Here is a 22,876-nt window from a genome sequence, read left to right as displayed (position 1 = left end):
CCGCGACTCGCGGCCAATTTTGCCTTCAAACTCCGCAAGTCGCGGAGTTTGAAATTACAGCTCAGAGGAGTTTGGCTCTTTGTTTACCGACGGTTTTAAATAAATATAATATATTAAATAATTATAAGAATTATTTAAATATTATATTATATTTATGTGCATAGTTAACTTGTAATTTTTAGTCCGTTGCGTCGAGCGTTGAGAGTTGACTCTGGTCCCGGTTCCGGATTTTCGAACGTCCTTGCGTACAATTTAATATCTTGTACTTTGCGTTTTGAATCTTGTACTCTTGTAATTTCGAGACGTTTCTTATCAATAATTGGAACCTCTTTGATTGTCTTTTGTACTTTTGAGCTTTTTGGTCGTTTGCGTCTTCAATTCGTCGAATCTGTCTTTTGTCTTCACCTTTTATTATTTAAACGAATATCACTTGTAAATAGAACAATTGCAACTAAAAGCTTGTCTTTCTTGAGGAATAATGCTATGAAATATATGTTCGTTTTTAGCATTATCAAATATTCCCACACTTGAGCGTTGCTTGTCCTCAAGCAATATCGTCTTGAAATACTAGAATCACTTCTTTATTCTTCACACTTTGTACATCAGTGATTTCTATACGGTGGTATAAACAATGGTAGTAACGATATGGTTTACAGTCCCACATGACTATAAAAATTTAGATCCATTAAGGAAATTGGATCTTTATGAAAACATTTGATCTTTTGAAAATTAAATCTAGTTTTTACCCTAGATAAGTTTTCCGGAATAACCCTTTACCGGTGTTTGCAAAATACTTTTGTGGGTTTGGTGGGTTTCAGATTTGAAAATTTTAGCTCAAAACTTATGGTTTTGTGTCACCCACTTGCTAACCTTGTATTTGGAAAGCAACACGTCCAGTTCACTTGTCCCGTATATTACCTTTCGGTAAACTACCGTCCGGTTGTAAAGGAAAGCGTTGAACAAGCAACTGTTAAGGCAATGTCCCCTGACATGCTTTTAATTATGGTCTATAACGTGTCGGACGCAATTACTATCCTTGGTAGGAGCAATAGTAAAGCTCACCCTTATAATTTTTCGGTATGGCACAAGGTCCTGTCTTTGACCACTATGCAACCACCGTTCTTACGGTTGACACCCGATTTGGTTCAGGTGACCTAATGAATTCCAGGTGAATTCCTAGGATTTTACGTTCAATGGTAATGAACGCATTGAAAATAGGGTTTTCAGAAAACAAATCGGTTTGTAATTTTTGATCAAAATATTTTCTCGTTCAAGCTCGAGTTTAGATATCATTGAATTCCATGAGTTTGTAATTCTCAATCTTTAAGGTCAATCTCAAGGATTGAGTAATATCAGTCTTAAAAGCTGATTTTTAATCTTTTAAGGAGATTATCCTTTCTGGGGATCTGATTCATTAGTCTTATCAAGCTAATTTGCATGGTGCCCCCCCATTTTACAAGATAAATCCTTCTCATGGTTAGGATAAATCTGACCACTTGGCGACCCTGTTTAATGCTGAGGTACGTGGATTTCCTGCTGATTTTAGTGATGACTTTTCTAGATTTTTCGTCAACCTACAGCTGGTTTGGACGACAACTTCATGACCTAAATCAAGAAGCGCGTTTCTTTTTCGGAAGACTTTACTTCCTTTTAATGATGGAATTGATTCATCGTGTAGATCCATCTTTTCTTTTCTTTCATCGGGTAAAACAGTTTAGTTTAGTCCAAAGCAAAAGTATTTTCAGTTATTTGTTATAGAAATATGTGATATATGTTTTGAATAACTTGGAGAATTTTCCCACACTTGGCTTTTATTTTCATTTTTATCGTCCTCTATTCCATTTTAAATGAATTTTAACATTTTGGTTTGTTTCTCAATTTATGTCCTTTCCGAGGTTACAATAATTTCGGTGTTAAAACCTAGTTTTATCGTTCATAAATATGTATAAACATGATTTTGAGTTCATTTAATTGAAAATTTTGAAAATTTTTACTAGAATTGGGTAGTCAGTATATAAGACTAGGGCTGTTCTTTATTATCAGAGAGCACTAGATTCTAATACAACTACTGCTTTACTAGTATTTTTAATGGTAACCAAGTGTTTAAGATAAAAATTTTAAAATCCGAAAGAATTTAACCCCTTCCCACACTTAAGATCTTGCAATGCCCTCATTTGCAAGAAATCAGTAACAATTTAAATTATTGAGGGTGATTTGTGTGAAAATGATTAAATTTTTACCAAAGTTTCCAAATATATTGGCGTTTGTTTGCTGAATGATAAATGGTGCACATCATTTGTTCATTCCGTCTTGTTGTTATTTCACATATATTTTGCATCTTGTCGTCAAAATTAGTTGCTTTTGCTGAACTTAATGCCAGTCTTTGAAAATGCGTTGTTTTACCCTGTTGTGTACATAAGATAAACTACAAACATATATACATATTTTTGAAGTTTGGTATATTACCCCACATTCAAAAATTATTAAAATCTAAGAATAAAAGTTAGACAATTATAAAAACTATTACAATATTAACAAAAGTATTAAACGTATCAATCATTACAAATTACAAAAAAAAAAAAAAAATATAATAAGTAAACTAGGGATGATATTGATACCAATAGGGGTTCCAGGCATAACCATAGGTGCTATAGAATGCTTCGGCAGGGTTATACGTAGGATACGGTGGCTGCATCTCTATAGACCAGGGAGGGAAGATGGGTTTCGGTGTAGGAATATAGTTTCTACCTATATGTTGGCAATGAGCTATGATTTGGTTCTGATGAACTTGCCAATCTTCAAATGCTCTCTGTCTAGCATTTTCGTACTCCTGAGAAGCTATAAACCTTTGCATTTCTTGCATCTCATTCCCCCCTCCTACATTACCTTGCTGTTGGTTTCTCTCGACCTGTGGATGTCTACCATGGTATGGTACTGCGGCGTTATTTCGCCTCTTCAAAACTTTCGCACCATGGTATACATTTAAACCTATAGTATCGCGGGGTTCTGGTTCTTCCACTAATAATCCCCCCCGACTTATATCCACACCGAGATATTCAGCAATCAAAGTAATAAAAATACCACCTCCTATTATGCTATGCGGTCTCATCCCCCGAACCATAGCTGATAAATAATAACCCACACAATACGGTATACTTACAGCGCTTTGTGGGTCTCGAATACACATATGGTAAAACAAATCCTGTTCATTTACTTTTTCCTTGTTCTTACCCCTTTGTGTAATCGAATTAGCTAAAAACCTATGAATTACTCTTAATTCGGCTCTATCTATATCCAAATAAGAGTAATTTCCCCCTTTGAAACGGTGATGGCTTGTCATTTGACTCCACACACCGTGTGTATCAAAATTTTCTTCTATCTTTCTACCGTTTAGTATCAACCCTCTACAATCAGCAGATGCTAACTCCTCAGGCGTATATATACGTAAAGCCTGAGCCATGTCTAGTAAAGACATGTGGCGCATCGAACCGCCTAACAAAAATCTAATAAAAGAACGATCGGTTAAACTAGCTACCCGATCATTCAACTCTATACTACATAACAATTCTTCACACCATACTTTATATACAGGTCTATGCATGGTGAATAAACGTACCCAGTCATTAAAAGTAGAATTACCATACCTCTGTACAAGTAATTCCCTAATTGGCCCGGCCAATTCTACAGCTTCTAAGGGTCCCCATTCTATGACCCTCGGTACCTCAACAACCTTAGAATGAAGAGTATGCAAACCCCTTCGGTATTTTGGATAATCTATCCAAAGTCTGTCAAATCTCAGGTTCGGGTGCAACTCTTCCAAGTGCATATCAGAAAATGTCATGACTGGATGAGGTATATCCTGCTTGTAGTAGTTATCCACCTCCTGTTGTTCCGCATTCTCAGCAGGAGCATTGCGAGCTTGGGATGAAGATTCACCCCTTTCAGTCTGCAAAACACATCAAACACAATTTTTGTGCATCCAAATATGCATTAGTGTCATCAAAATCATCAATCAAAATAATTACAATGACATGATCAATTTATATCAAACTTAAGCTTATTTTCATATTTTCATCAAATCTACACTTTTTCAAATAAGCATATACGAAAATGTTCGCCAAGTTCATAAGCATTCAATTCAAATAACATGTCAAAATAATTATTACTAGCAATTAAACAAGTTTCAAATGGCATTTATCTCTCAAAAATCAAGTTCATGAATTTTTAGACTTGAAAAAGTCCACTTTAATTCTCAAAATCATGTTTAGGCTCAAAGTTTGGATCATTTAACTACCTAAACATGTTACACTACTTAATTTAGCAACAATTCATGACAAAAATCGGCCATAACCTGTTTATATCAAAAAGCCCCAAATTTGCTCAAGAACACAAACCCTAGATTACTCAAAATTTGAAGTTTAAGACTTCTAATCATGTTAAACAGCATCAATCTAGGTTATACAAACATAATACATAAACAATTTAAGCTTAATTACACTAAAAAGCATCAAAATCAAATTGGGAAAAAAATTGTTCAAGAACACTAATTTCGGATTAAATGGTGTTTAGGTGTAGAAATTTACCGTTTTTCTTGAGTAATTCCTAGATAGCATCCTTCTCAACATGATTTTAGTAAAAAATTTGGTGATTAACGGTTAAAAATTGTGAATTTGGGGTGTATTTTTCGGGTTTTTGTGGAGTATGTTCGCAGTTTTTTTTTCCGTGGGTTTTGTGTGGACTGAGCTGTTTCAGCTCTTATTTTTTTCTGTAATCCGATCCTCCCGCGACTCGCGGCATTTAAGCCTTCAAACTCCGCGAGTCGCGGAGTTTGGTATATATTTTTTTTTTTTTTTTTTTTTTTTTTATATAATCTTTAACTTATAAAACAATTAAGTAAATAATTTTTAAAATTTTGTTTTCCTTATTATTGAGGACGAGGTCGTTTCGGATCGATGTCCTAATCCGTCCTTCGACAAAATTTTAAAATTTGTCTTTTTGTAGCGATTGTTTTAAAAGCTAAGATTTTTGGGTTTTTTAATGTTTTTGGCATACTTTAATTCAATAAGATTAAAAATAATGATAATAAAAGTTCTCGTCCCTCCCTCGGGTAAAGCAATTTCGGTTCAAAGACCTAGTCTTCAACTTACGACGAATTTTAAAAATCATATTTTTAACTTAATGAGATAAAGTAAATTTTTGTTTTTAAATTCACACAACTTAAATATAAAATTCAAAATTAATATTAAAAATTCACACCAAACTTAAAATTTGAAATGCATAAAATTAAAATTTCATATTTTAAAAATTAAAAATTCACACCAAACTTAATTTAAAAATTCATATTATAAATTCACACCAAACTTATATTAATTTTTCAAATATTTACAATTTTAAATATATTGTTTTTACAAAGTTTACAATATTAATTTAAGATTTAAATATTAATTTTAAAAACATGGTAAAAATAAAATTAAAAATCTTTTTGGCTTTTTATCCCACTTTAATCAATCAAATATTATCAAAAATATGCGCCTCTCTTTTCGGTAAAGTAATTTCGGTTCCAAGACCTAATTTAACTCATGACGAATTTTTGAAATATTTTGGGTTGATTGATTAAAGATATTTATACCTTAAGAATAAACGTTAAATTTCGCAGTGATGTAATAAATTTTTGAATGATATCAATAATTTCGGTCGCCAAACCTAATTTTATTTAATACCAATTTAATACTTTATAGCGAACAAATTAGCGTTTATCATCAAAAGGTTTAAAAATAAAAATAAATAAAAACTGTACAAACATACCTGTGAAATAGATTTCTTAGTTATATGATCTATCCCATTCATAAGATAGTCGGTTTAATTGGTTTTCCATAGCTACATAGGCGTAACCTCGAGCATTCAGTGTCTTTTCTTCTAAACATATGAACGGTCCGTCTCTGCATAAAGTAACAAATTCGGTATTTGAATAGGTTTGATTATTTGAACATTTACCTCCATGTGACCATTTTCCGCATTTGTGACATCTTTCTAGGTGTCGTGCTCTTCTTTTTGCTGCGGATTTTGATTTTCCTTTACCAAATTGTAACTTATTATCTTCGCATCTGGATTCTTTTCTAACTCCGTCCATTCTTTCTCTGATTACTGATACTAATTCACTCGGGAGTATGTCATTATTACGTTTAGTGATCAAAGCGTGTAGCATTAGACCATGGTTTAGTTCACAGGCAGTCTTCATTTCGTAAAAACCTAAAAAAATAAAAATTCAGAATGGGGGGAGAAGACTAGTTCTTTAGGGTCTGCTAGGGAAAGACCATTCGGGTTCCATTTTCGAGAACTACACGAAAACAGACACTCTGACTCTAACAGAAATACATATTATCCTTTAAAGACTTGATTCTCCCCACACTTAGTTAGCTGTGGTGTCGAAATTGTGATTAACATTATTTTCAATTGAATCATCAACAACTTGTATATCTTTGACTTTTACTTCAATCCATTTGTTGATTTTCTCCGTAACTTTCACAAATTCAACTAACATTGCCTTTTCTTTTGACGATAAATTGGATATTAATCGGTTATATAACTTAAAGTTTCCTTTAATCTTAGCATCGTGAATCCGTTTATAAAGTTTCTTCGTTGAACTGTTAAAAATGGATTCATCTAATTTCGTATCATCAACGGCATTCTTTGTGATTGGATCATCATTAAGTGTTTCTTCATCTTCCCCACACTTATGCATTTTTATTGGTCTAACAGTTTTGGTTTGTGGAGATCTAAACTTTCGGTTCACAAAGGTGATCGATGTATCACCATCCCTAAGTGTTATTCTACCTTCTCTTACATCAATGAATGCCTTGGTGGTTGCTAAAAATGGGCGACCTAGAATTAGAGGAATATCAAGGTTTTCCTCCATATTAATCACTATGAAGTTTGCAACAAAGGTCAAACTTCCCACTTTAACAAGTAAATTATCTGCTATTCCAACCGGGTGTTTAATGGTTTGGTCAAATGATTGAACACCTATTTTGGTTGGTTTTAATTTACCCATGCCTAATCTTTTGTATAAGGAAAGAGGCATAATATTTGCACTTGCTCCTAAATCTGCGAGTCCATTATATACAGCACCATCATTAAGTAAGCAAGAAATGATAAATTCACCCGGGTCTCCTGCTTTAGTAAGTCGAGTTGGTTTGTAAACCTTTTTCGGGTGTTCTTTCCTTGGTTCTTTCATTTCTAGTTGAATTTCTTGTTCACATTTTTCTTCGTTTCTTGGAATAGGAGGTTTGTATAGGAATTCTTCTTCATCACTCAAATTTGAATCCTCCCTATATTCCAGTTTTGATTTTTCATATGTTGTTGATAACATATTTATGTTTTCATTTTGAAGGTTTTCTTGGGTGGTGAAATTATGATTAACTTCATTGTCAACTTCCATCGGACCATGTATGTAATGTTTAACTCTGTGACCATTAACTTTAAATTCAATCCCATTTGAATTTATTAATTCTATTGTTCCGTATGGGAAAACTCTTTTGACTATGAATGGTCCAGACCATCTTGATTTCAATTTTCCAGGAAATAGCTTGAATCGTGAATTGAAAAGAAGAACTCTGTCTCCTTCCTTAAATTCTTTTGAACTTCTGATTCTTTTATCATGCCATTTCTTCGTTTTTTCTTTATAGATTAACGAATTTTCGTATGCTTCATGTCTTAATTCTTCTAATTCGTTTAGTTGACTTAATCGTAGACGTCCGGCTTCATGTAAATTAAGATTACATGTCTTTAAAGCCCAAAATGCTTTGTGTTCAATTTCTACTGGAAGATGACATGCTTTTCCATAAACAAGTCTAAAAGGTGTGGTTCCAATTGGAGTTTTGTAGGCTGTTCTAAAAGCCCAGAGTGCATCCTCCAATTTAATGGACCATTCCTTCGGATTTGATCCTACGGTTTCTCTAGAATACGTTTTAAAGCTCGGTTGGTATTTTCAACTTGTCCACTTGTTTGTGGATGATATGCGGTGGAGATTTTATGAGTTACTCCATATCTTTTAAGAACTTTCTCAAGTTGATTATTACAGAAATGAGTACCCCGATCACTTATTAAAGCTTTCGGTGTTCCAAACCTTGCAAAAAGACGTTTTAAAAAGTTGACTACAACTCGTGCATCGTTAGTTGGGAGAGCTTGTGCTTCCGCCCATTTAGATACATAATCAATGGCTACGAGTATATATAGATTATTATGAGATTTTGGAAATGGACCCATAAAGTCAATACCCCAAATGTCAAATACTTCACATACTTGGATGACATTTTGTGGCATTTCATCACGTTGACTTATTTTTCCGGCCCTTTGACAAGCATCACAGGATTTGCAAAGAAGGTGTGCGTCTTTGTAAATTGTAGGCCAATAGAATCCAGCATCATAAACTTTTCTTGCTGTTAGTTGAGGCCCACAATGCCCTCCTGTTGGTCCTGTGTGACAATGGTTTAAAATTTTACTAGCTTCATCTCCAAATACACATCGGCGTATTATTCCATCTGGACAACTTTTAAACAGATGTGGATCTTCCCAAAAATAGTGTTTTATATCACTGAAGAATTTCTTTCGTCTTTGGTACGATAATCCTTTTTCAAGGAATCCACATACTAAATAGTTTGCATAGTCTGCAAACCATGGAATTTCTTTATAATCTATCTTCAATAGATATTCATCAGGAAAGTTGTCTTGTATGGCCGATTCATTTAGAACTTCTAATTCGGGATTTTCAAGACGAGAAAGATGATCAGCGGCGAGATTTTCTGCTCCTCTTTTATCTCGGATTTCAATATCAAATTCTTGTAAGAGTAAGATCCAACGGATTAATCTTGGTTTAGCATCTTGTTTTGAAAATAAGTATCTAAGAGCAGAATGGTCGGTATAAACCACCGTTTTTGCTAGAACGAGATATGATCGAAATTTGTCAAAAGCAAAGACAATAGCAAGGAGTTCTTTTTCAGTAGTTGTATAGTTCGTTTGTGCTCCTTGTAACGTCTTACTAGCATAATATATAGGTTGAAATCGTTTTTCAATCCTTTGTCCTAAAACGGCTCCCATTGCAAAATCACTTGCATCGCACATTAGTTCAAATGGTAGATTCCAATTTGGTGTGATCATGATCGGCGCATTAGTGAGTTTTTCTTTAAGAATATTAAAAGATTTGATACACTCATCTGAAAAGATGAATGGAGCATCCTTTTCTAGGAGTTTATTCATAGGAGTGGCAATTTTTGAAAAATCTTTTATGAAACGTCGGTAAAAATCGGCATGCCCTAGAAAACTCCTAACTCCTCTAACATTGGTGGGATGTGGAAGTTTAGCAATTACATCTACTTTAGCTCTATCCACTTCAATTCCTTCTTTTGAAATTTTATGTCCAAGAACGATGCCTTCTTTAACCATGAAATGGCATTTCTCCCAATTAAGTACTAGATTTGATTGTTCGCATCTAAGAAGCATTCGTTCCAGATTAACTAGACATGATTCAAATGTATCACCGAAGACTGAAAAGTCATCCATGAATACTTCCATGCATTCTTCTATCATGTCATGAAAAATCGCCATCATACACCTTTGAAAGGTTGCAGGGGCGTTACAAAGTCCAAATGGCATGCGTTTGTAAGCAAAAGTACCATAAGGGCACGTGAATGTGGTTTTCTCTTGATCTTCGGGTGCTATTGGAATTTGAAAATATCCGGAAAATTCATCTAGAAAACAATAGTAACTATTTCCGGCTAATCTTTCCAACATTTGATCAATGAAAGGTAAGGGAAAGTGATCTTTTCTGGTGGCGTCATTTAATTTTCTATAATCAATACATACACGCCATCCTGTTACAGTCCTAGTAGGAATAAGCTCATTTTTTCTCATTTGTAATGACAGTCATGCCACCCTTCTTAGGCACGCATTGAACTGGGCTTACCCATGGACTATCAGAGATTGGATAAATTAGACCTGCATCTAGCAGTTTAATAATCTCTTTCTTAACTACATCTTGCATATTTGGATTTAGTCTTCGTTGGCGTTGCACATACGTTTTATGACCTTCTTCCATAAGGATTTTATGTGTGCAATACAAAGGACTTATTCCTTTAATATCATGAATCTTCCATGCAATGGCTGGTTTATGAGCTTTCAACACAGAAATGAGTTGTGATTTCTCATTTTTAGTAAGAGAAGACGATATTATTACAGGTAATTCAGATTCACCATGTAAATAAGCGTATTCCAAATGGTTTGGAAGTGGCTTTAACTCTAATTTCGGAGGTTCTTCTATCGATGATTTGTATCGATATCTGTCTTCTTCTTTTAGCATTTGAATTTCTTCTGTTGTTGGTTCATATCCATTAGCTATTAGTGTAGCTAACATTTCAGCTTCATCAATTGGTTCATTACCTTCTCCTAAAGAACATTCTCCTGTTCCTTGTAATTCTGGAAATTCTTCTAACAATTCTGCATGTGCATCTATAGTTTGAATATAATAACATGTATCATCTGCAGATTGTGGTTGTTGCATTGCTCTATCAACTGAAAAGGTAACACTCTCATCCTCTATACTTAGGGTCAATTTCTTACCGAACACGTCTATCATTGCTTTAGCCGTGTTTAAGAATGGTCTTCCTAATATGAGAGGAACTTGAGAATCTTCTTCCATGTCCAAAACAACAAAATCTACTGGAAATACTAAAGTACCAACTTTAACTAGCATGTTCTCCATTATCCCTCTAGGATATTTTATTGATCTATCGGCTAGTTGTATGCTTATTCTGGTTGGTTTCAATTCTCCAAGGTCTAGTTTAGCGTATAGTGAATACGGCATTAAATTTATACTAGCACCTAAGTCTGCCAATGCTTCTATTGAACTAAGACTACCCAGAAAACATGGAATTGTGAAACTTCCTGGATCGGATAGTTTTTCTGGTATCTTATTCAACAGCACTGCTGAACAATTAGCATTCATAGTAACAGCCGAGAGTTCTTCCATTTTCTTTCTATTTGAGATTAGATCTTTCAAGAATTTAGCATATCTAGGCATTCCTGAAATCACATCAATGAAAGGAAGATTTACATTTATTTGTTTAAACATATCCAAGAATTTGGATTGCTCGGCTTCAAGTTTCTCTTTCTTCATTTTACTCGGGTAAGGAAGTGGTGGTTGGTATGGTTTAACATAAGGTTTATCCTTAACTGTGTTATCTTCATTAACCTTTTCAACTACCGGTTTTTTTTCCTTATCTTGATCAGGTTGTGGTTCTTGTGGAGTAGGAATAGCTTCATCAGAAGTTACAGGTATTTCCGGTGGTTTAAGCGTTGTACCACTTCTTGTGGTAATAGCTTTAGCTGTTTCATTCCGGGGGTTAGCATTTGTATCACTAGGTAGACTTCCCGGTTTTCTTTCACCTATTAACCTTGCTAGGTTACTTACTTCTTGTTCCAGATTTTGAATAGAAGCTTGTTGATTTCTAAATGCTTGAGCATTTTGTTCATTGGTTTGTTTTTGAGATGTGAAAAACTGCGTTTGAGTTTCAACTAGCTTCGTCATCATATCTTCTAAATTCGGCTTTTTATCATCGGTTTGTTGTGGTGGTTTGTTTTGAAAATTAGGTCTTTGCTGATTGTAAGTATTATTGGATACTTGTTGATTGCTAGGACCTTGTTGGTTGTTGTATGGAATATTTCGGTTATAATTCTGGTTTTGATTGTAAATTGGTCTTGGCGGTTGATAATTATTCTGATAATTATTTCCAGGCCTTTGGTTTATGTATGAAATATTCTCTCTTTGTTCCATTGTTAATTCAATATTGAGACAATCTTTTGTCAAATGTGGTCCTCCACACTGCTCACAACTAATTCGTATTGAGTGAATATCTTTAGTCATCTTTTCCATCCGTCTCTCCACAGCATCTATCTTTGCAGAAATGGAATCTAAGTCATGGCTAGAATCGGCTCTAGCTGCTTTAGATGACCTAACGATATCTTTTTCTTGGTGCCACTCATGTGAGTGGGAAGCAGTGTTATCAATAATTTTGTAAGCATCAGTTTCGGTTTTCTTCATAATAGAACCACCAGCTGCTATATCTATGTCTTTCCTTGTAGTGATGTCGCATCCTTGGTAGAATATTTGTACTATTTGACAGGTATCTAAACCATGTTGCGGACATCCTCTTAATAACTTTCCATATCTAGTCCACGCCTCATATAGAGTTTCATTTGGTTTCTGTGTGAACGTAACAATTTCTGCTTGAAGTCTTACGGCTTTAGATGCAGGAAAGAATTGTTTAAGAAATTTGTCAACTAAAACGTCCCATGTATCAATCGCCCCTTCAGGTAACGATTCCAACCAATCTTTGGCTTCTCCCTTTAAAGTCCAGGGAAATAACATGAGATATATCTGTTCATCCTCCACTTCTCGAATTTTAAATAGTGTGCAGATCCTATTAAAGGTACGTAGATGTTCATTTGGATCTTCCTTCGGCGTACCACTAAATTGGCATTGATTAGTCACCATGTGTAGAATTTGTCCTTTGATTTCATAATCTGGCGCATTAATGTCTGGATGAGTAATTGCGTGACCTTGGCCAGTGCGTTTAGCTCTCATTCGGTCTTCCATACTTAAAGGTTCCAGATTCTCCATAATTGAATTTGTTGAATCGGAATCACTAGAGGATTCTGATTTAATGGTTCGTTCCTCAACAATCTCTGTTTGAATGATTGGTGGTTCCGGAGGAAAGTTTAGGGGTTCAGGATCTACAAACCGTTCCTGAATATTCTCCGGATTCTCAATTGTGAGGTCGGGTTCAAAAAATGGATTATCGGAAATTTGAACTGAAGTACTGGGTTGACTGGATGACGATTCTAAAGAAAAATCAACGGCGGTAATATTTGCTAAATGTCTTGATCTAGTTACAGGTGGTGAACGTACAAAAGGTGGTGAACGTCTTGCTCGGTGCATTCACTGAATATCCTATTAGTTTTTTTTTTAAAAGGAAAGAAAAATTATAATAAGTTATCCAATCAATAGACTTTTCTGATTTTGCCCACGTTTCGAATAGCCAAAAGATGCAGCAGAGGGGCAGGATTCGTTTGGTCTCAATATAATTGAGGACTGTTTGGCTCCAATAACCCGGTCCACGTACAAATCCAACTATTACTACGAACCAGAAAATTTTTATGTCTATCAATTTAACCACTTAAAATAAATTTTCGTAATTTTAAGAAATTTAGATAAGAAGTAGAATAAAAATCTATGTCCTAAAAACTAGAATAGCGAGAAATAAGAAAGAAAAAGAGTTCGTCGGAAAAAGATTGAAAAAGAAAAATGGTTGAAAAATAAAAGGTGACGGAAAAATAAAAGAAACTTATAAAACTTAAAAATACTTGACTAACCTAACCTTATTACTACAACTAACTTAAAATTATAATCGCAAATTGAGATTACTAATTGGAATGATAATTGATACATAGGTAAAAGTCGTCTAAAAATATTAAAGCTTACAGGGAAAACTAAATCCCAAATGGAAATAACTTAAAAAGAAACTAAAACTTAAAAAGGCGTCGCAAAATTCTAAAGTACCTAAATCTTAGTCTAAAGAAAAAGCACTTGAGGAATTCTACGGCAAAGACTAAAAATCTAGGAGTAAAAATAACTATGGCAAAATCTAAGTTTAAAACTAAATATGAGCTAAAAATACAAATATTACGCTAAAACAATTAAAAAGGGACAAAATATAAAAATATACAAAAAGTTGTAAAAATTACAATTTTTATAAAAATATTATTTTTATATTATTTATTTTATAAAACTATTAATTTTATAATTTAATTAAACTAATTTACTAAATAAAACAAATTAAATAAAAAGTAAAACTTAAAATAAAACTAATTATAATAATAATAATAATTAGGGTTAAATAATAATAATAATAATTAATTACCCGTAATTAATGCAGAATTAGGGTTCTGTCGCGTGTCAGGTACCCTCCGCGAGTTGCGGTATTCAAGGCATCAAACCCCGCGAGTCGCGGGGTTCCAGTTTTCAACTGACAGGTTATTTAAATTCGACGCGTTTTTCTTTATTTAATTTTTTTTTTCTGTTTTTAATTTTTCTGTTTATATATTTAAAAAAATATATGTGTATAATAAAAACTTATATTTTAAAAACTTAAATAAAATAGAACTACTTTATAATTTTAATAAATAAAATGCTTAAAACTAGATTTATATATATATTTTTTTTATGTTTTTAAATAAAAACAAAATACTTAAATAAAACTTATGTTTTTATAAAATAAAAATAAAGAAACTTTATAAAACTTAAATATTTAACAAAATCTTAAAATTATTATTATTTTTTTTTTATATTAGCATTGCGCTTCCGGCGTTTAAGAGACTCCCCGGCAGCGGCGCCAAAAATACTTGATGTTTTAGCAGAGTAGTATATAAAATAGCTTATATTTTTGCAGGAAAATACTATTAAATACGATACAATTTTACACAAGATATTTATTTATTTAGAGAACAGATATACTTAAACCTTGCTACAACACTTATAGGCAGTGTACCTAATCGTACAGTAGTGTAGTTTTTAGTAAGTCCGGTTCGTTCCACAGGGAATCTTTTTAAACAAAGCTTAACGCTATATTAGTTTACTTTTATAAAAATACAAATATATATATATAAGTAATATTATTATTATAAAGGGGGGTTTTTACCGTTTAATGACCGGTTTGTCGATTTTAAAACTTTAGTCGCAGTTAAAACCAAATGTAAAATATTAAAAATAAATACAAGACTTAAATTAAAGCATAAAGTAAATAACGATAATGAAATTGCAATAAATAAAAGTGCGATAAAATAAAATTGCGATAATTAAAAAGTACGATAATTAAAAGTGCGATTAAATAACAATAAATAAAAGTGCGATAATTAGAAGTGCAATTAAATATAAAATAAAGGAAATTAAATATGAAATAAAAGAATTATGCTTATTTAAACTTCCGTAATCATGATGTTTGACGTGTTGATTTTAGTTTTATGCCCATGGGTTAATTGTCCTTTGTCCTGGATTATTTAATATGTCCATACGGATTTGTCCATAATAGTCCATCAGTCATAAATATAAAGAGCGAAAGCCTTCGTCAAATTATTCTTATTCCCGAAGTCAAATATTCCAACTAATTGGGGATTCGAATTGTAACAAGGTTTTAATACTTTGTTTAATGAATACACCAGGTTATCGACTGCGTGTAAACCAAGGTTTTACTACTTTGTTAACAATTACACCAATTACCCTTGAATGTAATTCACCCCTGTTTCAACAAGTTTATTAACTATTAATCCAGTTCCGTATCCGGTAAAATGAATAATTATTGGTATTTATAGATATCCCGCCCACCGTACCCAGTCAAGCGTATGTGGTTATATATAAATACGTCAAATTATAAGTTTGTATATTAAATTAACAAGGTATTGTTTAGTTAATATAAAACCCATTAATAGCCCATAGTCTAATTTCCACAAGTGTCGTTCTTTTGTCCAAACCCCAATTATGGTACAAAGCCCAATTACCCAATTTTAGTAATTAGCCCAACATCATGATTACTTCGTCTTAAATAAGCATAATAATAACTTAGCTACGAGACATTAAATTAAAAAGGTTGAACATAACTTACAATGATTAAAAATAGCGTAGCGTTACACGGACAGAATTTCGACTTACACCCTTACAACATTCGCTAACATACCCTTATTATTAGAATTATAATTAAAATTAAAATATAAATTATAAATATATATATATATTTTACGTATGAATGAGAGAAGAAGAAAAAGATGATGAAAAATGCTCAGAATTCGGTTGGCTTTATAGGCAGTTTCTCATTTTGGGGGTCCGCGACTCGCGGCCAATTTTGCCTTCAAACTCCGCGAGTCGCGGAGTTTGAAATTACAGCTCAGAGGAGTTTGGCTCTTTGTTTACCGACGGTTTTAAATAAATATAATATATTAAATAATTATAAGAATTATTTAAATATTATATTATATTTATGTGCATAGTTAACTTGTAATTTTTAGTCCGTTGCGTCGAGCGTTGAGAGTTGACTCTGGTCCCGGTTCCGGATTTTCGAACGTCCTTGCGTACAATTTAATATCTTGTACTTTGCGTTTTGAATCTTGTACTCTTGTAATTTCGAGACGTTTCTTATCAATAATTGGAACCTCTTTGATTGTCTTTTGTACTTTTGAGCTTTTTGGTCGTTTGCGTCTTCAATTCGTCGAATCTGTCTTTTGTCTTCACCTTTTATTATTTAAACGAATATCACTTGTAAATAGAACAATTGCAACTAAAAGCTTGTCTTTCTTGAGGAATAATGCTATGAAATATATGTTCGTTTTTAGCATTATCAGTCATCATCCATTTTGTGGCTGTTTGTACGTTTGCTGATTATTGTCCGTGTGTTACACAGGTTGCTACCAGCTTTCATTCTTCAAATACAAACGTTGCAAGTGATAATTTCCTTCCACAGCTTAAGAAGCTTGATGAGTGCATCTCGTAAGTAAATTGCTCATGATCTTATGTATAAACTGGTTTAACTTGTTTCCATGAAAACTTAAGTTTTTTGTTTAGGTAAAAACACAGTTCTACTGAAAATTAAAACTCTAACTTATGCATCCTTTTGAACATTGAACTTGCCTCCAATCACATGCATCAAAGTTTTTTCTTTTGGACATCAGTTTGGGATCACCCAGGGGACTTAACCACCCACGCATTCATCACCTTTAGTTGCATAACCCGCCCCCAACTACTGCCTTGGAGGAAACTCGGACCAATCCGAGACTGCCCCCGCACGAAGCGAAAGGCGACCTGGGTGGGCACTTCAGGAGGTCAAGGGATAACATTGAGTGCAATGTTGCACCCCAGCGGAGTCGAACTCCTGACCTCTCGCTAAGATAGGCAGGCCATTACCAGCTGAACTACAACTCAATGTTCACATGCATCATAGTTGGTTCACAATTAGTGTTAATCTTATGTATATTATTATATTAATGCATCAGTGTTACGGATAATTCAGGTACTTGGAAAACAATCCTCAGTATGCCGAGTCCAATGTTTATCTTTTCAAGTTTCGTCAGCTTCAAGTATGTAACTCGTCTTTCCTTCAAATAACAAACTTCTTAGTTCCCCTTATCAAAGTGCATTATGGTTTTACACTGTTGAGATTATAGTGAGTTAATGTAATTAGTTAATTACAGTCTCGAGCCCTAGGGATGATACGCACTCATGTTCTTTCTGTTCTCAAAAGTAGTACGTCTCAGGTAAACCACCTAATTATGTTAATGCACTTTTACTTTACATATAAATAAATACTTACAAAGTTTATTTCCTTCTACTTTAATTTATTTTCTCCACTTGTTGGAAAGGTCCAAACAGCCCTTCGGGGTAATGGTGGAAGCAAAGCTGCTGTTTCAGAGGGTGTTGAGGCATCTATCGTTTATGTTCGTTTCAAGGCAGCTGCAAGTGAGGTAATAGCCTACTTTTTATACGATCCATTTTTTAACAGTTCAAGAATTTGTCAACTTAGGAAGCATATTAGTTGCTTATGCGTCTAAAAGAATAGGATTGTTAAATCTTCTCAAATCTTTTAATGTGTTGCATATACATGTGATGGTTGGTACTTGGAAGGATAATAAGAACATGTGTAAACTATCAATGAATCTAATACTAGTCACATATGCAGCTTAAGCCTCTGCTAGAGGAAATCGAGAGAAGATCATCAAGAAAAGAGTACGCTCAGATTCTTTCAGAATGTCACAGAATATACTGTGAACAGCGTCTATCTTTGGTTAGTTGATTTATGTTCATCGCATCATCTCAATTATCTATTATATTGGTCAGTTTATGATTTTATTTTCTTCAGAGGCATTTACAGGTTATTTCTTTGTTTAATGTGATCTAGGTAAAAGGTATAGTATCACAAAGGATTTCAGAATATTCCAAAAAAGAGTCGTTACCTTCATTAACCAGATCTGGTTGTGCATACTTGATGCAGGTAATTATGGATATAATAACAATGGAGTAACATTAGTCCCTTGACTCATCTAAACAATTTTCTAATGTGATACCAAATTCTCTGTTTGTAATCATTTTTGACAGGTTTGCCAGCTGGAGCACCAACTGTTTGACCACTTCTTCCCATCAACTTCAGAGGATATCTCAAGTTTAGCTCCTTTGGTAGATCCATTGTAAGTTCCATTGTTAACTTCCATTGTAACATGCTTGTTTTTTAAAGATTGTATTGTTCTTTAAAGTTTCAATAACTGCTTTGCAGATGTACTTACTTGTATGATACGCTGCGACCAAAACTTATTCATGAAACAAATTTGGATGTTCTTTGTGAACTTGTGGATATTCTAAAGATAGAAGTCATAGGAGAACAACTCAGCAGACGAAGTGAATCTTTAGCTGGAATACGTCCTACATTAGACAGAATTTTGGCTGATATTCATGAAAGGTTAACCTTCCGTGCACGAACACATATTCGTGATGAGGTATATCTTATGTCTCTAACCTGCTTAATACAACATACGTTGGTGGATGATTCTTTGAATTCATCTTTAAGCTTTTCTGCTTTTGTTGATCTCTAACTTGCTTGATACATTCTACATATATATATATATATATATATATATATATATTTCATTAACAGTATTAAACCAAGAAACAGAAAAGAACCATATCTTACTACCCGTTCTTGTTTTAAACAATAAAGATTGGTAGTTATGTGAACATTGGTGGGTTTTTTCTAGAAAATAGGTTGATGAATCTTCTAGTGACTAAGCTAAGCAATTGTACCATACAAACCACCCTGTGGAAGATCATTAAAAGTCTTCATCACAAAAATCAATATATTGTAGCTGATACACCCCTTCACTTTCAACAAATGTCAAAAAAAGGCCTAGCTTTTAACCCAATGATAAACTGCTTGTTATATATCTCAGATGGGCCAAACCTTGAAAGTTACACAATAGTTGTTACTGCACTGGCAGTTACTTGTAATATAAGTTTAAGGCAGGATCTTGATATGATTGGATGAGTAATTCTACTGTTTGAATTCTCTTGCATGTTCATCTCAGATAGCAAATTATCTCCCTGTGGATGAAGATCTAGATTACCCTGGAAAGTTGGAACAATCAGCTGAGACCAACTCCGAATCCAATCCTGTAAGTTCCCAAATCACTTTAATAAGCTATTGCAGACTACATTTTTTTTTTTTTTTACTGTGTTTAATTTCCTTTGCTCCCGTTAGTTCTTGATATAGGTTCCTATTCTATATGTTGCAATATAGATTATATGGTTCATCTTTGACTTGCTATTTTCTCATAATTGTATTTTGCTCTCATTGGTTGAACTGCTAAATAGGGCACATAGCTACAGAACCAAACAGTTTAGGTACTGTCAAATCGTAGTTATCGTTTCTTCACAGGGCCGTATATAATTTTAGTTCATATGAAGAAGGTCTTATACTTCGTATGAATGGAACCATCTCCATCTTATTTCATGACATTAGGTTTATGTTCAATATAGGTGCTATATTTCTTGCATAATACATCAATATGCAACTTGTAATTTCCTCTTTGTATTATCACTTTTGCAGCTCGACCAGAGTTCGGATGTTTTCAAGACATGGTACCCTCCACTAGAGAAAACTGTATCATGTCTTTCTAAATTATATAATTGTCTGGAGCAAGCAGTCTTTACCGGCTTGGCACAGGTATTTAATTATCTCTTCATACTGTCGATTTTCACCTTCCGTAAATATTGTGTTGGAGGTAATATAATTGCATTTGTTTTTCCATCCTTCAGGAAGCAGTTGAGTTTTGCTCTGTATCCATTCAAGTAAGTGAACTGAATTGTATGCTATTAGACAACAATTAAGATTATTATTAGCCTTAGGACCGTGTTTACTGATGGTTATGTAAATTTACCATTGTTTGAATGATATTATGATGTTATTTGCTGCAGAAAGCAAGCAAGCTTGTTGCAAAAAGATCGTCACAAATGGATGGGCAGCTATTTCTTATTAAGCATCTTCTTATCTTAAGAGAACAGGTCTTGACCCATCACTCTTTGTCCATCTTTCGTGTGTTAGTTCATATCACTTATCACTAAGCTTTAGGTATCCTTTTTTAGATTGCGCCTTTTGACATTGAATTCTCAGTCACGCACAAGGAACTGGATTTCTCCCATTTGTTGGTTAGTTATTCTTTACCTTTTTATTGTATAATAGCCAAAATTGAATTATTTTGTAATTAAGTATAAGTTTTTTGGTCTCGTGAGAGAACTTTGTGGTAAAAATAAGGCTATAATGTCTTAATAATTTAATAGTAGGTTTCCAACAGTGCAAAGTTGCCTATTAACCTGGATGCCTATCATATCATTTGTAGCTATTATATTGCTTTGTATGTACTTCAAGAAAAATCTGAAAGCTTTTGCCTAATAATTTATACACAGGAGCACCTGAGACGAATTCTTAGAGGTCAGACCTCGTTATTTGATTGGTCAAGATCAACTTCTTTGGCACGGACCTTGTCCCCTCGTGTTTTGGAAAGTCAAATTGATGCAAAAAAGGTACATAGTTACCTTTTAGTACATTATTACAACTTTCCTTATTAACAGTATCATTTATGATATACATGCTTGTAACTTTGTAAGAAGGTATAGGACTATATTGCTCTATGCAGATCTTTATATATCTGTGTTGAAGGCTCAAAGTATTTTCTTTTAATGCAGGAACTCGAGAAAAACCTTAAAACCACATGCGAGGAGTTCATCATGTCAGTCACTAAATCAGTAGTAGATCCAATGCTTTCTTTTGTTACAAAGGTTAGTTGTCTTTCTTTTTTGACAAAATATCAAGAATGGTCCATGTGGTTTGTATCAGAACTCACCGGTGGTCCCTGAACTTCTTTTTCGTCAAGGATGGTCCCCGTTGTTTGCATTTTGAATCACCTATGGTCCCTATGATGCATATCTTAGGGACCATCTTTGACGAAAAAATGCAAACCACAAGGACCATCGGTGATCCAAAATGCAAACCACGGGAACCATCAGTGATTCAAATGCAAATCACAGGGACCATCTTTAACGAAAAAAAGTTCAAGGACCACCCCACAGGGACTATTCTTTATATTTTGTCTTCTTCTTTTAACGCTGTTCAGTAGGGATAAAAAAATATACAGTCAGCTTGCAAACTTGGTTAACTAATTAAGAGTATGACCTCATGTAACAACATTCACCGATTAATTTGTCCTTGTAGGTGACAGCAGTTAGAGTTGCATTGTCATCAGGTGCTCAAAATCAAAAGTTAGAGTCAGCTATGGGAAAACCTCTTAAGGATCAAGCTTTTGCTTCCCCCGATAAGGTTGCGGAAATTGTCCAAAAGGTATGAATATAACTTTAATTGTTATCTCAAATGCCTATAAATAGGGCCTCTAGTTAATACAAAGTTGCGTTGATACAACTTTAGATGCCAGTTTTTATTTTTGTTAAACCTACTATAAGATGCAGGTCGATATGGTTTGATTCTTCTACCCTGTTAATACAGGTAAATGCAACTATGCAAAATGAGTTGCCAAGAGTGATGGAAAAAATGAAGCTATATCTGCAAAATCCATCGACACGTACAATACTGTTCAAACCTATTAAGTAAGATCTTTATTTTTATTCTTTTAAATTTCTTTAATAGGCATATTGTATGTTGCAGGAAGTCGATATAACATCATAAACTTTGTAAGATATTATTCCTAAAGTTGATACTTTGACCTGTTTAACTACAAATCAGTCGGAACTCTCCTTATGCGTGTTTAAAGGCTTACAACATTTTAATCCAATTTTTTCAGTTACGTGTGGGGTTTAAACATGTCATTGCAACCCTTATCCGTGCTCTAACTTTTTTAAAAGATTTCAAGTTAACTTTGCCTGTATGTCTATTATTGTAACTACAAACAAATGAATGCATTTTATTTGGATCTGCGAGATTATTTATGTGATTCAAATAATTGATGCTATATTGTGTGTGATGGTGCAGGACGAATATAATAGAAGCCCATGAACAAGTACTGTCACTGCTTAAAAAGGAGTACACTCAAGAGGAGATTAGTAACATTAATATGGTATCTATTCAAGATCTTCAAGCACAGCTCGATAATCTCGTATAAAGTTTGATAGTTACTGCGAATGTTATGATAGAATGCGAAAGTATCAAGGCCATGAAACTGGTTAAAACATTTTAGGTTGTTACAAGTTCATTCTAAGGTTTTGTGAATCATCATATTTTCGTGTATGAGGTGTTCAGTAGGTTGTTTGGTTACGCAGACTGGAGTATATTTTGTGGTAACTGTGGACAACGTCCAGAACCTTAGCTATGTTTATTATGTTGATACTTGATTGTGGATGATGCATGGCTAAAGATACAAAGTTATATTTGATAAAGTTATATTTGATATAAAATACTACCGTTTTTCGTAACCATGGGGTTCGACTGTTGGCTGACCGACTGACCGTAAACTATTACAAGTTTTATGGCATTGTTGAGACAAATGAACCTCAACAATGAGACTTACTATGATTTGTTTCTATCAACTTTTGTTTTAATCAGATTCTTATGACCATTATTCTTACTCTTGGTTAAGATTGAGTGTTTCAAATTCGATGGTTGTATTGGCATCTGTAGAGATGTAACTATCGATATGTTTATATAAACCTGCAAAATGTCAATATCTATCGCCAGTTCAAAACATGACTTCTTGTCTGATTGAAGATCCACCGATCTTATGAATC

General features: G+C 33.7%; 1 protein-coding gene across 3 annotated transcripts in view; it reads left to right on the top strand.

Annotated features, from left to right (window-relative positions):
* The window catches only part of LOC139865811 (conserved oligomeric Golgi complex subunit 3-like), a 28,558-nt gene extending 6,000 nt beyond the window's left edge, over nucleotides 1-22,558 (top strand). For 2 of the 3 annotated variants that reach the window (XM_071853907.1, XM_071853908.1), the window contains 18 exons: nucleotides 16,503-16,588; nucleotides 17,109-17,175; nucleotides 17,290-17,352; nucleotides 17,458-17,559; nucleotides 17,775-17,879; nucleotides 17,994-18,086; nucleotides 18,191-18,279; nucleotides 18,366-18,585; nucleotides 19,171-19,257; nucleotides 19,692-19,808; nucleotides 19,901-19,933; nucleotides 20,060-20,146; nucleotides 20,228-20,290; nucleotides 20,549-20,665; nucleotides 20,828-20,920; nucleotides 21,354-21,479; nucleotides 21,642-21,742; nucleotides 22,125-22,558. In XM_071853907.1, coding sequence (XP_071710008.1) covers nucleotides 16,503-16,588; nucleotides 17,109-17,175; nucleotides 17,290-17,352; nucleotides 17,458-17,559; nucleotides 17,775-17,879; nucleotides 17,994-18,086; nucleotides 18,191-18,279; nucleotides 18,366-18,585; nucleotides 19,171-19,257; nucleotides 19,692-19,808; nucleotides 19,901-19,933; nucleotides 20,060-20,146; nucleotides 20,228-20,290; nucleotides 20,549-20,665; nucleotides 20,828-20,920; nucleotides 21,354-21,479; nucleotides 21,642-21,742; nucleotides 22,125-22,254 — 1,779 coding nt within the window. In that variant the 3' untranslated portion in view covers nucleotides 22,255-22,558. Of the gene's footprint in view, nucleotides 1-16,502; nucleotides 16,589-17,108; nucleotides 17,176-17,289; nucleotides 17,353-17,457; nucleotides 17,560-17,774; nucleotides 17,880-17,993; nucleotides 18,087-18,190; nucleotides 18,280-18,365; nucleotides 18,586-19,170; nucleotides 19,258-19,691; nucleotides 19,809-19,900; nucleotides 19,934-20,059; nucleotides 20,147-20,227; nucleotides 20,291-20,548; nucleotides 20,666-20,825; nucleotides 20,921-21,353; nucleotides 21,480-21,641; nucleotides 21,743-22,124 lie in introns of those variants that run through there. The other variant, XR_011765114.1, reaches the window with a different exon arrangement.
* The last annotated feature ends 318 nt before the right edge of the window (nucleotides 22,559-22,876 follow it).

The sequence above is a fragment of the Rutidosis leptorrhynchoides genome, chromosome 9 (genome assembly GCF_046630445.1).
Source record: "Rutidosis leptorrhynchoides isolate AG116_Rl617_1_P2 chromosome 9, CSIRO_AGI_Rlap_v1, whole genome shotgun sequence".
NCBI classification, from domain to species: Eukaryota; Viridiplantae; Streptophyta; class Magnoliopsida; order Asterales; family Asteraceae; genus Rutidosis; species Rutidosis leptorrhynchoides.
The sequence above is the reverse complement of the archived record's forward strand: the minus strand, read 5'-3'. Positions and strand labels throughout refer to the sequence as shown.